The sequence below is a fragment of the Phaseolus vulgaris genome, chromosome 4 (genome assembly GCF_000499845.2).
Source record: "Phaseolus vulgaris cultivar G19833 chromosome 4, P. vulgaris v2.0, whole genome shotgun sequence".
Taxonomy (NCBI): domain Eukaryota; kingdom Viridiplantae; phylum Streptophyta; class Magnoliopsida; order Fabales; family Fabaceae; genus Phaseolus; species Phaseolus vulgaris.
In genome coordinates this window covers 5,144,042-5,158,704 of record NC_023756.2, presented here as the reverse complement: position 1 = coordinate 5,158,704, position 14,663 = coordinate 5,144,042, and the positions used below count along the sequence as shown (strand labels likewise).

The 14,663-nt window shown below is 31.4% G+C and overlaps 1 protein-coding gene and 1 pseudogene across 1 annotated transcript; both read left to right on the top strand.

Moving 5' to 3' along the window:
- The first annotated feature begins 641 nt into the window (after positions 1 to 641).
- LOC137836389 (7-deoxyloganetin glucosyltransferase-like) lies at positions 642 to 2,530 on the top strand. The gene is made up of 2 exons (XM_068645116.1): positions 642 to 1,164; positions 1,589 to 2,530. Exons 1-2 carry the CDS (start codon positions 642 to 644, stop codon positions 2,518 to 2,520), a joined length of 1,455 nt encoding a protein of 484 aa, XP_068501217.1. The 3' UTR covers positions 2,521 to 2,530.
- Positions 2,531 to 8,100: 5,570 nt separating this feature from the next.
- Positions 8,101 to 10,091, top strand: LOC137836388 (7-deoxyloganetin glucosyltransferase-like; annotated as a pseudogene).
- The last annotated feature ends 4,572 nt before the right edge of the window (positions 10,092 to 14,663 follow it).

The window sequence follows — 14,663 nt, the reverse complement described above, 5'->3', positions numbered from 1 at the left end:
AGATTTATATTAATTATAAATATTTCCTTATTATAATTATAAGATATTTTTAATATAAAAAAATATTGATAATAATATATTATTTAAAATTTTAAAATTTTTATATAAACTAAATAAAATTAAAATTGAAGACAGAATACTCTTTGCTGACTTGAGCTTTGGAGTGTCTTCTGCAAGTACCCCATTCGACATTCACCTGGGATAGAAGAACGAACCTAAAGAAGTAGCGCTAAGGTGAAAGGAAAAAACTGAAGTTCGAGTGGACTGCCCGACTGGAAGGAGGATAACGAAGTCAATCAACAGTTCTCTAGTTCCATCTCCCTAACAGGAACACTAATCATATTTAACCATAAATTTAAATACTATATCGGTTGAAATAAACACACTCTGAAAATTACTTTGATTTGCAAAGCAGAAAAGTAATCTATGCAACAATGTTAACATTTTGGGAAAGATGAAAATTCTCTACTGAGAAAGAGCCTTTGACTTTATGTTTTGGCATATGGGAAACAGAACACAGTAGTTAACAGGTTTAAGAGTTGAATATAAATATTGGTTAATCCCACTTAAAAACACATGCTTATCCATATTGTATCTCATTCTCCAAAGCTCTCTCTTCACACTACAAGAAAGAAATGCAGATGAGTAACCCTGCAGAGAGAAAACCACACGCAGTGTTGATCCCATATCCAGTTCAAGGCCATATCAATCCTTCGTACGGATTAGCAAAGTTGTTTCATCTTAGAGGCTTTCACATCACCTTTGTCCACACTGAATACAACTACAAACGCTTGCTCAATTCAAGGGGTCTTAAAGCCTTTGATGGTTCTCCAGATTTTCATTTTGAGACAATCCCAGATGGTCTTCCCCTCACAGATGAAGCTGTAAATGTCACTCAAGACTTAGTGTCCCTTTCTAAATCAGTGATAGAGAACTTTCTCCTACCCTTTCGTGAACTTCTTGCTAGACTCAATGATTCTGCAATTGCTGGCAATATACCTCCAGTTACTTGCTTGGTTTCTGATTGTTCCTTCACTTTTACTACACAAGCTGCTCAAGAACTAGAACTCCCTATTCTTCTATTTTCACCAATCAGTGCCACCACCTTATTGTCTATTATGCACTTCCGTACTGTTTCTGACAAAGGTCTAATACCACTCAAAGGTATGCATTAAAGCTCTTTCTTTTAAAAAAGTGCATGAACAACACGAGTAATTCGGATCCGGTTCCTCTAATTGAAGTAATATCAACAATCGATATTATGTATATGTGCATAACAAGTAATGTATTTGCTGAGATATCAGTTGTTGGTTTTTTCTGATAAACTGAACTGAAAATATTACTTTACTTTATCTTTTCTTTCTTTAGAGAAGTTTTATAGCATTAGTTATAGCATCCATCAGGTAAGACTAGACAGAATCACAATTTGAATTGAGATAATAACTGAAGGTAACAAAGTCCACGGAAATGTTATTTCAATGTTAGCCTTTTTTACTATTTGTAACTAATGGATACATGCTAACGAAGAAAATGTTCATTTGTATTTATGTGGAACTTGTAACTATTGGCTTTGTGATCATGATTGCAGATGAGAGTTATTTGACAAATGGGTATTTGGACACCAAACTAGATTGGATTCCAGGTTTGAAAAACTTTAGACTGAAGGACTTGCTTGACTTTATAAGGACAACAGATCCAAACAACTTTACAGTAAAATCTATCATTGATATGGCTGATAGTGTGCTCAAAGCCCCTACAACTGTTATAAATACTTCTGAAGAACTTGAGACTGAGGCATTGAAAGCTCTCTCTTCTATGCTCCCTTCTGTTTACCCCATTGGCCCTTTCCCATCATTTTTAAATCAAAGTCCACAGAATCATTTGGAATCTTTAGGTTCCAATCTCTGGAAGGAAGATACTGAGTGCCTTGAATGGCTTAAGTCCAAGGAACCTAATTCTGTTGTTTATGTGAATTTTGGTAGCATCACGATTATGTCTCCAGAGAAACTTTTGGAGTTTGCTTGGGGTTTGGCCAACCGCAAGAGACCCTTTTTATGGATCATTAGGCCTGACCTTGTGATTGGTGGCTCAGTGATTTTGTCATCTGAGTTTGTGAATGAAATATCTGATAGAGCTCTAATTGCAAGCTGGTGTCCACAAGAGCAAGTGCTGAATCACCCTTCAATTGGTGGATTCTTGACTCATTGTGGATGGAACTCAACAATTGAAAGCATTTGTGCTGGTGTGCCAATGGTGTGTTGGCCATTTTTTGCTGATCAGCCAACAAATTGCAGAAATATTTGCAATGAATGGGGCATTGGGATTGAAATTGACACTGATGTGAAGAGAAAGGAGGTGGAGAAACATGTGAATGAATTGATGGTGGGAGAGAAAGGAAAGAAGATGAGGCAAAAGGTGATGCAGTTGAAGAAGAAGGCAGAGGAGGACACTAGATCTGGTGGTCTTTCATTCATGAACTTAGACAAAGTGATTAGTGAAGTGTTGTTCAAACAAAATTAGATTAAACAACTTTTCTTTTTCCCCTAAATCTGAACTCTGATGAGTCATTTATCTTGGATCTGTTGCTTTGTGAAGCAAAAATAAGTTAGCTTCATCACAACAATAAAAGAAAAGTTTAGTAAAATAAATTAAAAAATTATGCACAACCATTATTTTTTAAAGTTTTGTTTTAAAATATAATTTATTTATTTTTGCTTTTTTTTTAGTTTCCTAAAAAAGTTATTTATAAAACTAATTTTTTTTTCTCAAATTAAACTATAATTTCTTTAGTTGGTAGTTAAAACCTTAATTGCTAATTAGATACCAATTTAGAAACTATTTAACAATAATAGAAAATAATAAAAACTAATTTAGAAACCAATTTTTTTTTAGTTTCTAAAATGGTCTCTATTTTAGTTCTTATTGTAACTAATTATGTTGGTCTCTAAAAATTGGTTTCTATTTCATGATTTTCTTTTAGTGTTTTTGAACTTAAATTGTTTTAAAGGAACACAAGTTACATTTTAAAAAAGAAACATTTTAATATTAATCAAAATTAATTTTGATACAAATTTGTATTTTCAAAATATAATTAATTATGTTACCATTTATATTTTTAATATTAATCAAATTAATTACAGTAAAAAATTAATTAAAATTAAATTAATTTGATTACTTAATTATTAATAAAAAGGATAATTGCTTCTTAACTAATCAAATTACAAAAAAAAATGATAATCTCAAGGGTAATAGTTTTCTTTTCAATTAAAAGTGATAATTTGTAGGATAAAATATGCATTTAGTTCTTATAAAGTTTTTGTCTCTATAGTTTTATAATAATTTTACTTTTGGTTAAGTAAGTACTTTACTTAAGCTTTTATTGATATAATTTAAAGGAACAAAATTGGTACATTTTAAAGTTAGAAAAAAAAATAGATAAAAAAATATAAAATAGTTAAATTGAATCTAACTATAAAAAACTTTTTACAGAGACAAATTCTTCCTTCGCCATATCAATTTTAATTTGCACCCTATTATCTTTCAAAATTTCTAAAATTACCCTCTATTTCATATTTGAAAATCCAGAATTTAAAAAATATAATTCAACAGTCAAAATATCTACCGTAAAAAATACATTTTAAAAAAGAAAATTCAAAACACAAAATCTGAAAATGCAATTTGAAAAAGAATTTCCATATTTAAAAAATGTGTTATGGAAATCCAAATTTGGAAAACCAAATCTGAAAATATATTCTGAAAAAAAGTTTTCAGAATTAAAAAATGTGTTCCAGATATTCAAATCAATAACACAAAATTTGAAAATGCATTATGGATATGAATTTCTGGAATTAAAAAATGTGTTATGAATATTTAAATTCAGAAATGTGTTAAAAAAAAGTTCATTAGTATTTTTTATTAACTCTCATTTCTTTTCATTTAAGGTAATTTTCGTCATTCCATAGAAGCATTTTCATCATATTTATGAAAGATTGAGTGTAGGTTGAAATTGATAATTGCACCTAATCAAGTAGAGCACTCTTAGGCAATTGCATTTTACACTCCTAAGATTTCTCCCTGCATCTCCATGGGAGTGTTGCAATATGAATTGGTGTGGACCGAACGACTAACCAGAGTCTCAGCCCCATTAGCGGACCTCCGACCCAAGGCCTATTCCCAGTAGACCAATCGATTTTATAAATCTTATTACATCTAGACAGACTCAACAAACCTAATCCCGTGATTAGCAACTAGGTAATGCAATCCTAAACGCGGACTCACTCCTTAACCTGACCCAATAAGGAAAACCATTATAGGTAATATAAATAGCACACATTCTAAGGAGCAAGTACGTCATTAATTACTGTATACTTCCGAGTGTCGAATACTCCTTTCGTTGACTTGTGCGTTAGAGTGTCTTCTACAGGTACCCCCATTCAACATTCATCAGAGGCAGTGCGACGAAGACGTAATAAGAAGGAAAAAGAAGCAAGCTAAGGTAGGAGTTGACCGCACGACAAGAAGAAAGGAGACGAAGTCAGAGTAAATGATTAAAATAAATCTTTAATAATATAATATATTAATTTTTTTAACATACAAACAAAATTCTAGTATAAATTATATTATAATATTATAAATTCAAAACGATAACTCATTTTCCACGTCATCTCCTCTCTCTCTCCCTCCAAATTTCAAGTCGCTAGAATCTCCACAGAGACCTTGAAGGTCTCACCCCCACGCCAGACAACTTCAACTTCCACCGCGAAATCGCACGCCTCACCGTGCTCTACGGCAGGCTTGCGGCATGCGCCACTCTCGTCTAAAAGATCCGAGTGCTCAACGCCGCTTCCAGAGTGAAGCGCTTCTTCGGCTCGGGTCGCGGCCTTGCTAGGGTTTTGGCCACGTCCCGGTTGAGCTTTGAGCAACTGTTCCTGCTCAAGTGTGTGGTTGTCGTGGAGCAGGTGCACATGCTGTATTTGGACAAAACCGAATTGGTAGAATCCATGGTGCGAAGAGCGCGTTTTACGCTATAGCGAAGATGATTGAGAATTTGAATTCCTATATTGGCAATAGTTGTGGGAGTTTGGGGATGGCATTGAGGGATTACGAGATTATAGAATTGAATAAGTTTCTAGAAACTTTTTCCAGAAATATAGCAATTCTATGACTGTATTGGAGGAATTATTGGGTGAGTTCTTCGTTTTCCTACTTTTACCATTCGCTTAGTGTGAAACAAATGGAGAAGAGGTGGAATAAAATTAACATACCTTGCTTTTGCTCTATGGAGGACACCATATTATCATGATTAATCAAAATACAAAAGAGTGGGAAAGATGAAATTCAATCCCTATTTTTCCAATTGAAGCAAGAACTCTTTACCTTGTTTTCTTGTTAATGATTGTTATCACAACAAATTCCAACAAACTTTCATTATTCTCTTTTATATTTAGCGAATATTTTACTTAATTATTCAATTGTTCATTGTGAGTTCGATATTCGTCCTTAGGGACATATTATTACTTTTGACAACGTAGTGCACTTGTCGTAAAAAGTCATCAATGAGAGCATGGGAATAGGCACGGAGGTCTTGAAACAACGTGAACCAAGAAAGAACAAACAACACAATCAACAATGGCAATCATGAGTGGCACAACTATGGAAGAGGAAGAGGAAATAACTATGGAAAACAATGTTCTTTCTGCAACAAGATAAACCACATGGCTGACGAATGTTATTCAAAGCATGGATTTCCACCATGGATGAAACAGAAAGCTAGTTACGCTACAAATGCCTTTGAAAAGGATGAAAAAAATGAAACTGAGAAAGAAAAGTTTACGTAAGAAGAGACTCTTAATGAATAGGTAATGAAAGTCTTTGGGTTTGAACAACTGCAACAACTTGTGAATATGATCTAGAATTCTAAGAATAAAGAGAAAGAAATTAGCAACATCATAAGAGATTGTCCAAAAATAAGCAAGAACGTAGGGTAAAGAAGGTATGCATAGTTGGATACTTGATAGATGAGTTGGAAGGTCTCGGCATGAGGGAGGTGTGTTGGAAATCTCGAATCGACTAGAGATAAGAACTTTTCATAGTATATAAGTGGGTGTAAACCTCACATTTAAGCTTAAGTCAACCTTATAAAACCGTTTTATAAGGTGAGGTTTACACCCACTTCTATACTATGAAATGTTTTTATCTATATTTGATGTGAGATCTCCAACACACTCCTTACGCTGAGACCCTCAAACTCGTGTGTGGAACTATATATTATAGGTGATCCGATAGTGATCTGTCAACAAATGACCTGGTAAGTTCAACAAACTCTCGTTACGATAAACTATAAAAAAAATCTGATTCCATATTTGAGATTTTGTGTTTTATTTAAGGGTGAACAAGGCACCTAGGTTTGCCATAGAAAAAAAAGAGTAAAGTAAAGTGTTAGAATATTCCTATTCTTGCTTGCATTTAATGCAGCCATGTATTATAAATATAGATAGAAATAAAATGTGTGTTGGGCTTGGTGCAAACAGAAAAGAGACCTAAGATACATAAGGCCCAAAGTCATTAAAAGTTTGGGTGCTTATCACATTCACCCCACAAAACTTGACTCTACAGCTGTTGCAAACCTTTTTTAAACTTAATTAAAATTTATTACAATATAATTATAATAAATATTATAACATAATTATAACAAATATTATAACATAATTATAAATAATTATAATAAATATTATAACATAATTATAATAAATATTAAAAGATAATTATAATAAATATTATAACATAATTATAATAAAAATAATAACATAATTATAATAAATATTATAACATGATTATAATAAATATTATAACATGATTATAATAAATATTATAACATGATTATAATAAATATTATAACATAATTATAATAAATATATATAATTAATATAAATATAATATTTGTTTATAAATATTAATTATAATTATAAAATCCATTAATGTTAAAATTGATCTTATAATGATAATTAATATTTATAATTAATATAAATACTATAATTAATATTTATAATAAATATTTACATTTATATTAATTATAAATATTTCCTTATTATAATTATAAGATATTTTTAATATAAACAAAAAAATATTGATAATAATATGTTATATAAATATTTTAAATCTTTTTTATATAAAAGAAATAAAATTAAAATTGAATTTAGTATCTCAATTTTCATGCATGTAAAAAATAAATTATAACTGAAAAAATATTATGATATTATAATATAATAATGATAGAATCTCGTTTGTCATGTCAAAATAAAGTAAAACTCGTTTAATATCAATGATTCATTTTAATTATTTTACTACCAACACAACAAAGATTTCAAGTTTGAACAAAGAACTAATAACTTGGTCCTCATGATCGAGCTTACCGAGCCCAGCACGTCCATGCGGGCCGACCGACACACCCAACTCATTAATGCTCAAATCAAGAGTAAAGTCAAACCACCATTAAGAACTAGGTAGTACGCCCCTATGTACGATCCACTCCACTAATCCAGCCCAATAAGGTAAGCCCATTAAAATAATATAAATAGCGCACATTCCAATAACATGGTACGTCATTAGTGAATATACTCTAACAACTGAAGGTCGAATAATACTCTTTGCTGACTGGAGCGTTAGAGTGTCTTCTGCAGGTACCCCCATTTGGCATTCACCTGGGATAGAACGAACCTGAAAAAGTAGCGCTAAGGTGAAAGGAACAAACTGAAGTTCGAGCTGACTGCCCGACCGGAAGGAGGATAACGAAGTCAGTCAGCAGTTCTCTAGTTCCATCTCCCTAGCGGGAACACTAATCATATTTAACCATAAATTTAAATATTATATCGATTGAAATAAACACACTCTGAAAATTACTTTGATTTGCAAAGCAGAAAAATAATCTATGCAACAATGTTTCCATTCTGGGAAAGATGAAAATTCTCTACTGAGAAAGAGCCTTTGACTTTATGTTTTGGCATATGGGAAACAGAACACAGTAGTTAACAGGTTTAGGAGTTGAATATAAATATTGGTTCATCCCACTTAAAAACACATGCTTATCCATATTGTATCTCATTCTCCAAAGCTCTCTCTTCACACTACAAGAAAGAAATGCAGATGAGTAACCCTGCAGAGAGAAAGCCACATGCAGTGTTGATCCCATATCCAGCTCAAGGCCATATCAATTCTTTGTTCGGATTAGCAAAGTTGCTTCATCTTAGAGGCTTTCACATTACCTTTGTCCACACTGAATACAACTACAAACGCTTGCTCAACTCAAGGGGTCTTAAAGCCTTTGATGGTTCTCAAGATTTTCATTTTGAGACAATCCCAGATGGTCTTCCCCTCACAGATGAAGCTGATAATGTCACTCAAGACACAGTGTCCCTTTGTAAAACAGTGGGATAAAACTTTCTCCTACCTTTTCGTGAACTTCTTGCTAGACTCAATGATTCTGCCATTGTTGGCCATATACCTCCAGTTACTTGCTTGGTTTTTGATTGTTGCTTGACTTTTACTACAAAAGCTGCTCAAGAACTAGAACTCCCTATTCTTCTATTTTCACCACTCAGTGCCAACACCTTATTGTCTATTATGCACTTCTGTACTCTTTCTGACAAAGGTCTAATACCACTCAAAGGTATGCCTTAAAGCTCTTTCTTTTAAAAAAGTGCATGAACAACACGAGTAATTCGGATCCGGTTCCTCTAATTGAAGTAATATCAACAATCAATATTATGTATATGTGCATAACAAATAATGTATTTGCTGAGATATGAGTTGTTGGTTTTTCCTGATAAACTGAGCTGAAAATAATACTTTACTTTATCTTTTCTTTCTTTAGAGAAGTTTTATATAGCATCCATCAGGTAAGACTAGTCAGAATGACAATTTGAATTGAAATAATAACTGAAGGTAACAAAGTTCACGAAAATGTTATTTCAATGTTAGCCTTTTTTACTATTTGTAACTAATGGATACATTTTAACGAAGAAAATGGTCATTTGTATTTATGTGGAACTTGTAACTATTGGCTTTGTGATCATGATTGCAGATGAGAGTTATTTGACAAATGGGTATTTGGACACCAAACTAGACTGGATTCTAGGTTTGAAAAACTTTAGACTGAAGGACCTACCTGACTTTATAAGGACAACAGATCGAAATAACTTTATGGTAGAATATTGCATTGGTATGGCTGATATTGTGCTCAAAGCCCCTGCTATTGTTGTAAATACTTTTGATGAACTTGAGAGTGAGGCATTGAAGGCTCTCTCTTCTATGCTCCCTTCTGTTTACCCCATTGGTCCTCTCCCTTCATTTTTAAATCAAAGTCCACATAGTCATTTGGAATCTTTAGGTTCCAATCTTTGGAAGGAAGATACTGAGTGGCTAGAATGGCTTAATAACAACGAACCTAATTCTGTTGTTTATGTGAATTTTGGTAGCATCACGGTTATGTCTCCAGAGAAACTTTTGGAGTTTGCTTGGGGTTTGGCCAACAACAAGACACCCTTCTTATGGATCATTAGGCTTGACCTTGTGATTGGTGGCTCAGTGATTTTGTCATCTGAGTTTGTGAATGAAATATCTGATAGAGCTCTAATTGCAAGCTGGTGTCCACAAGAGCAAGTGCTGAATCACCCTTCAATTGGTGGATTCTTGACTCATTGTGGATGGAACTCAACAATTGAAAGCATTTGTGCTGGTGTGCCAATGGTGTGTTGGCCATATTTTGGTGATCAGCCAACAAACTGCAGAAATATTTGCAATGAATGGGGCATTGGGATTGAAATTGACACTGATGTGAAGAGAAAGGAGGTGGAGAAACATGTGAATGAATTGATGGTGGGAGATAAAGGAAAGAAGATGAGGCAAAAGGTGATGCAGTTGAAGAAGAAGGCAGAGGAGGACACTAGATCTGGTGGTCTTTCATTCATGAATTTGGACAAAGTGATTAGTGAAGTGTTGTTCAAACAAAATTAGATTAAACAACTTTTCTTTTTCCTCTAAATCTGAACTCTGATGAGTTATTTATCTTGGATCTGTTGCTTTGTGAAGCAAAAATAAATTTGGTCCATCACAGCAATAAAAGAAAAGTTTAGTAAAATAAATTAAAACTTAATGCACCACCATCATTTTTTAATGTTTTGTTTTAAAATACAATTTATTTATTTTGCTTTTTTGGTGAGTTTCTTAAAAAAAATTATTTCTAAAAATAATTATTTTTTCTCAAATTAAACTATGATTTCTTTTTTATGTGTATAAGTTTATACTATTAGTGTTACTTATTTTCTATAATTATTGTGCATAAAATGTACACAACAGTTATTTCTTTAATTATAATCATTAAACAACATTAACTTTCAAATTTGATAATATTGTTTAAAATTACAATATAGTTTAATTTTCAGATAGTTGATTTTATACAATGCTTAATTTATTCTTTAGAATATATACTACAATAAATCTCCTATTCCAATAAATATCGTTCGAAATTCATCTATTTATATATGCATACTAAAATTTTAACATATGGGTACTATATTAAAATGTAATCTTAATATTAACTGCTAATTGATAATTTATTCTTTAGAATATATACTACAATAAATCTCCTATTCCAATAAATATCGTTCGAAATTTATCTATTTAAAGACGTGTAATAAAATTTCAGGTGTACTATAGTAAAATGTAATCTTAATGTTAACTTCTAATCGATAAAGTGTTAGGTAAGGTTATAAAGAATTTTGTACCATTAATTTCTTCACAAGAGGATCAAGAAATTCTCTTTCAATATCCATATAAGACAAAAATTAACTATTTTTTTCAAGTATAGAAAAAGACTAAGAGAACTATTACCTTCTTCTTTGGTCAATCGGTCGCTTTCTTCCATCCATTTCACTTGATAACTTTGCTTCTCTTTGAATCACCCTTGCTACTCCTCCTTCGGCCTCCACTCCTTCGTATGCTCTTCGTCAAGATGGTACCTGTGAAAGGTACTCTGACGCTTAAGTAAGTTTTCGGTATTCAGTGCAATTAATGCGCGATAATGATGTACCTTTTTCTCAAAACTTGTGACTATTTATATGATTATTGGGTGGAATTAATATTTGGATAAAAATTAAGAGCACATTACCTAATTCTTAATCGTTGTTTTAAGCTTGTTAATCTTTTGTTGAGTTTGAAGGATTTGCTTATCTCGGTTGGCATAAACCGGGTTCTGAATCCTCCACAATTATTCCTGTTCCGACCGGTACACTTGCCCCTCAGGTTCGAAAGGTGCCAACCTGAAGAGTCTAAATGTGATGGTTGTACTTACCGATGTTGGATGTGACATCGACGACGTCAAAATCTTGACAAAACGATTGTCATGATTACTTAATTTTTTTGGTGCTAAGAAATAATGATCGTTGGATTGAGTGAGATCTAACGGTTGAGATCTAAGAGATGTTTACTATTCCTCTTCTCCAGCGCCTATAAATAGTGGTCCCCCACCACTCGTCCATCACTTACTTCGCTCCGACCTTCGAAACCCCCTACAATCTAGCGAGGTGTTTTCTCTTCATTATGAGAGGTTAGTCATGTTATAATATTTTAAATATTATAAATATTATAAATTTTAATAATATTTTTAGTTATTTTTTAATTAAATTTGAAATAAGTTACATACAAATATCCATATGTAACCATTTTTTAATATTATTAATATTATAAATATTATAATCCGTATGTAAATATCCGTATGTAACATTGACTTTACATATGAATTTTTATCCGTATCTAATAATCGAATGTAATTCCATATTTTCTTGTAGTGTGAAATGTTGCCCCCGATGCCTCAACATGAGGAGGTCGTGCCTTCTAGTGTTAACTCAGTTAGGGCTAACGATTCGGACACTGCTGCGACCGATCGAACCCTACTAGGGACTCATCCCGTTCGGAATTTGACTGGGTTGATCCCAAAGTTACTAGCTATTTTTCCCTGTTTAGGGATTCCTTTTCTATCACTTCTTTCATAGATAGAGTGTGCCTTTTGAAACCTAATGTCGTTGATGCCATCCTTGCTATCGACTCATGTCATCCGGTCGATACCGTTTGTATCGGTCGGGCTCCTTCTGAACTCCCATTTTTCTTCGCATACTTATGCTTCTTTTCTGATCTCCATATAGCCTTTTCCTTTGACGAGTTTACGATGAGTGTTCTTCAGACGCTTAATGTTGTTCCTTCTCAGTTTCATCCTAACTCTTTGGCTTCCCTTTTGGCCTTTGGGCTTACCCTTCATTGTATTCTTTTAATAAGAATAAGTATAAATTAAAATTGAAAAATAATTTAAATCATTAATTTATTAAATAAAAATAATATTAAAAAATTATTTAATTTTTGAAATTGAAAATATATAAATAATTAATCACAAATGATATTAATTTTTTTTCTCAAATATGAATTTAAAAAAAGTGAAATATAAAAAATCCAAAAAGAAAAGTGGTAATTGTAAATTAAATTTGAACATGTAAAAATTAAAACATTAATATGAGAATAGAATGAATACACAAGCAACTATTTACTTACATAATTACAAACCCTAAAAAAATACCATTTAAAATAACATTTAATATAGATTATTATGCATATATCTGTCTGATATTATAAATATAAAATAAAAATCACCTAAAATCAAGGACAGATACTACTCGTACATAATCTATTATAGAATTATTACACGTAGTCTCATATATAATCAGTTATATAAGTAAACATAATACCTTATATGGAATATATGCACCACCACGTGAACATATCAATTACTATCTTAGTCATCAATATTTCCACCATGGGTGAAAGAGAAAGCTAGTTACGCTACAAATGCCTTTGAAAAGATGAAAAAAATGAAGTTGAGAAAGAAAAGTTTACGTAAGAAGAGACTCTTAATGAATAGGTTATGAAACTCTTTGGGTTTGAACAACTGCCACAACTTGTGGATATGATCTAGAATTCCAAGAATAAAGAGAAAGCAAGTAACAACATCATAAGAGATTGTCTAAAAATAAGCAAGAACTTAGGGTAAAGAAGGTATGCATAGTTGGATACTTGATAGACGAGTTGGAAGGTCTCGGCGTGAGGGAGATGTGTTGGAAATCTCGCATCGACTAGACATAAAGACTTTTCATCGTATATAAGTGGGTGCAAACCTCACCTTTAAGATTAAGTCAACCTTATAAAATCGGTTTATAAGGTGAGGTTTACACTCACTTCTATACTATGAAATGTCCTTATCTATAGTTGACGTGGGATCTCCAACACATCCCTCACGATGAAACCTCCAAACTCGTGCATGAAACTATATATTATACGTGGTCTGATATTGATCTGACAGTAGATGACCGTTCAACAAAGTTTCGCTACAATCAACTATAAAAAAAACTCTAATACCATATTTGAGATTTTGTGTTTTATTTAAGGGTGAACAAGGCGCATAGTTTGGACAGAGAAAAAAAGAGTAAAGTAAAGTGTTAGAATATTACTATTCGTGCTTGCATTTAATGCAGCCATGTATTATATATATAGATAGAAATAAAATGCGTGTTGGGCTTGGTGCAAAAAGAAAGAGACCCAAAATACATAAGGCCCAAAACATCAAAAGTTTGGGTGCTTATCACATTCACCCCACATGACTCTACAGCTGTTGCAAACCTTTTTAAAATTTAATTAAAATTTATTACAATATAATTATAATAAATATTATAACATAATTACAATAAATATTATAACATAATTATAATAAATATTATAACATAATTATAATAAATATTATAACATAATTATAATAAATATTATAACATAATTATAATAAATATTTATAATTAATATAAATATAATATTTATTTATAAATATTACTATAATTATAAAATCCATTAATGTTAAAATTGGATCTTACAATGATAATTAATATTTATAATTAATATAAATACTATAATTAATATTTATAATAAATATTTACATTTATATTAATTATAAATATTTACTTATTGTTATTATATGATCATTTTTAATATAAACAAAAAATATTGATAATAGTATATTATTTAAATATTTTAAATATTTTTTATATAAAAGAAATAAAATTAAAATTGAATTTTGTATCTCAATTTTCACGCATGTAAAAAATAATTTATCACTGAGGAAAATATTTTAGTATTAAAATATAATAATGATAGAATTCGTTTGCTACGTCAAAATAAAGTAAAAGTCGTTTGATATCAATGATTCATTTCAATTATTTTACTACAAACACAACAAAGATTTCAAGTTTAAACAAAGAACGAAAGCTAATCATATTTAGCCATAAATTTAAATATTATATCGATTGAAATAAACACACTCTGAAAATTACTTTGATTTGCGAAGTAGAAAAGTAATCTATGCAACAATGTTTCCATTATGGGGAAGATGAAAATTCTCTACTGAGAAAGAGCCTTTGACTTTATGTTTTGGCATATGGGAAACAGAACACACTAGTTAACAGGTTTAGGAGTTGAATATAAATATTGGTTCATCCCACTTAAAAACACATGCTTATCCATATTGTATCTCATTCTCCAAAGCTCTCTCTTCACACTACAAGAAAGAAATGCAG

Bases quoted from the DNA above. Each gene is read 5' to 3' on its own strand.
- LOC137836389 (XM_068645116.1), top strand. From the start codon at position 642: ATGAGTAACCCTGCAGAGAGAAAACCACACGCAGTGTTGATCCCATAT. The intron at 1,165-1,588 runs GTATGCATTAAA...TCATGATTGCAG, and splicing joins AGGTCTAATACCACTCAAAG to ATGAGAGTTATTTGACAAAT.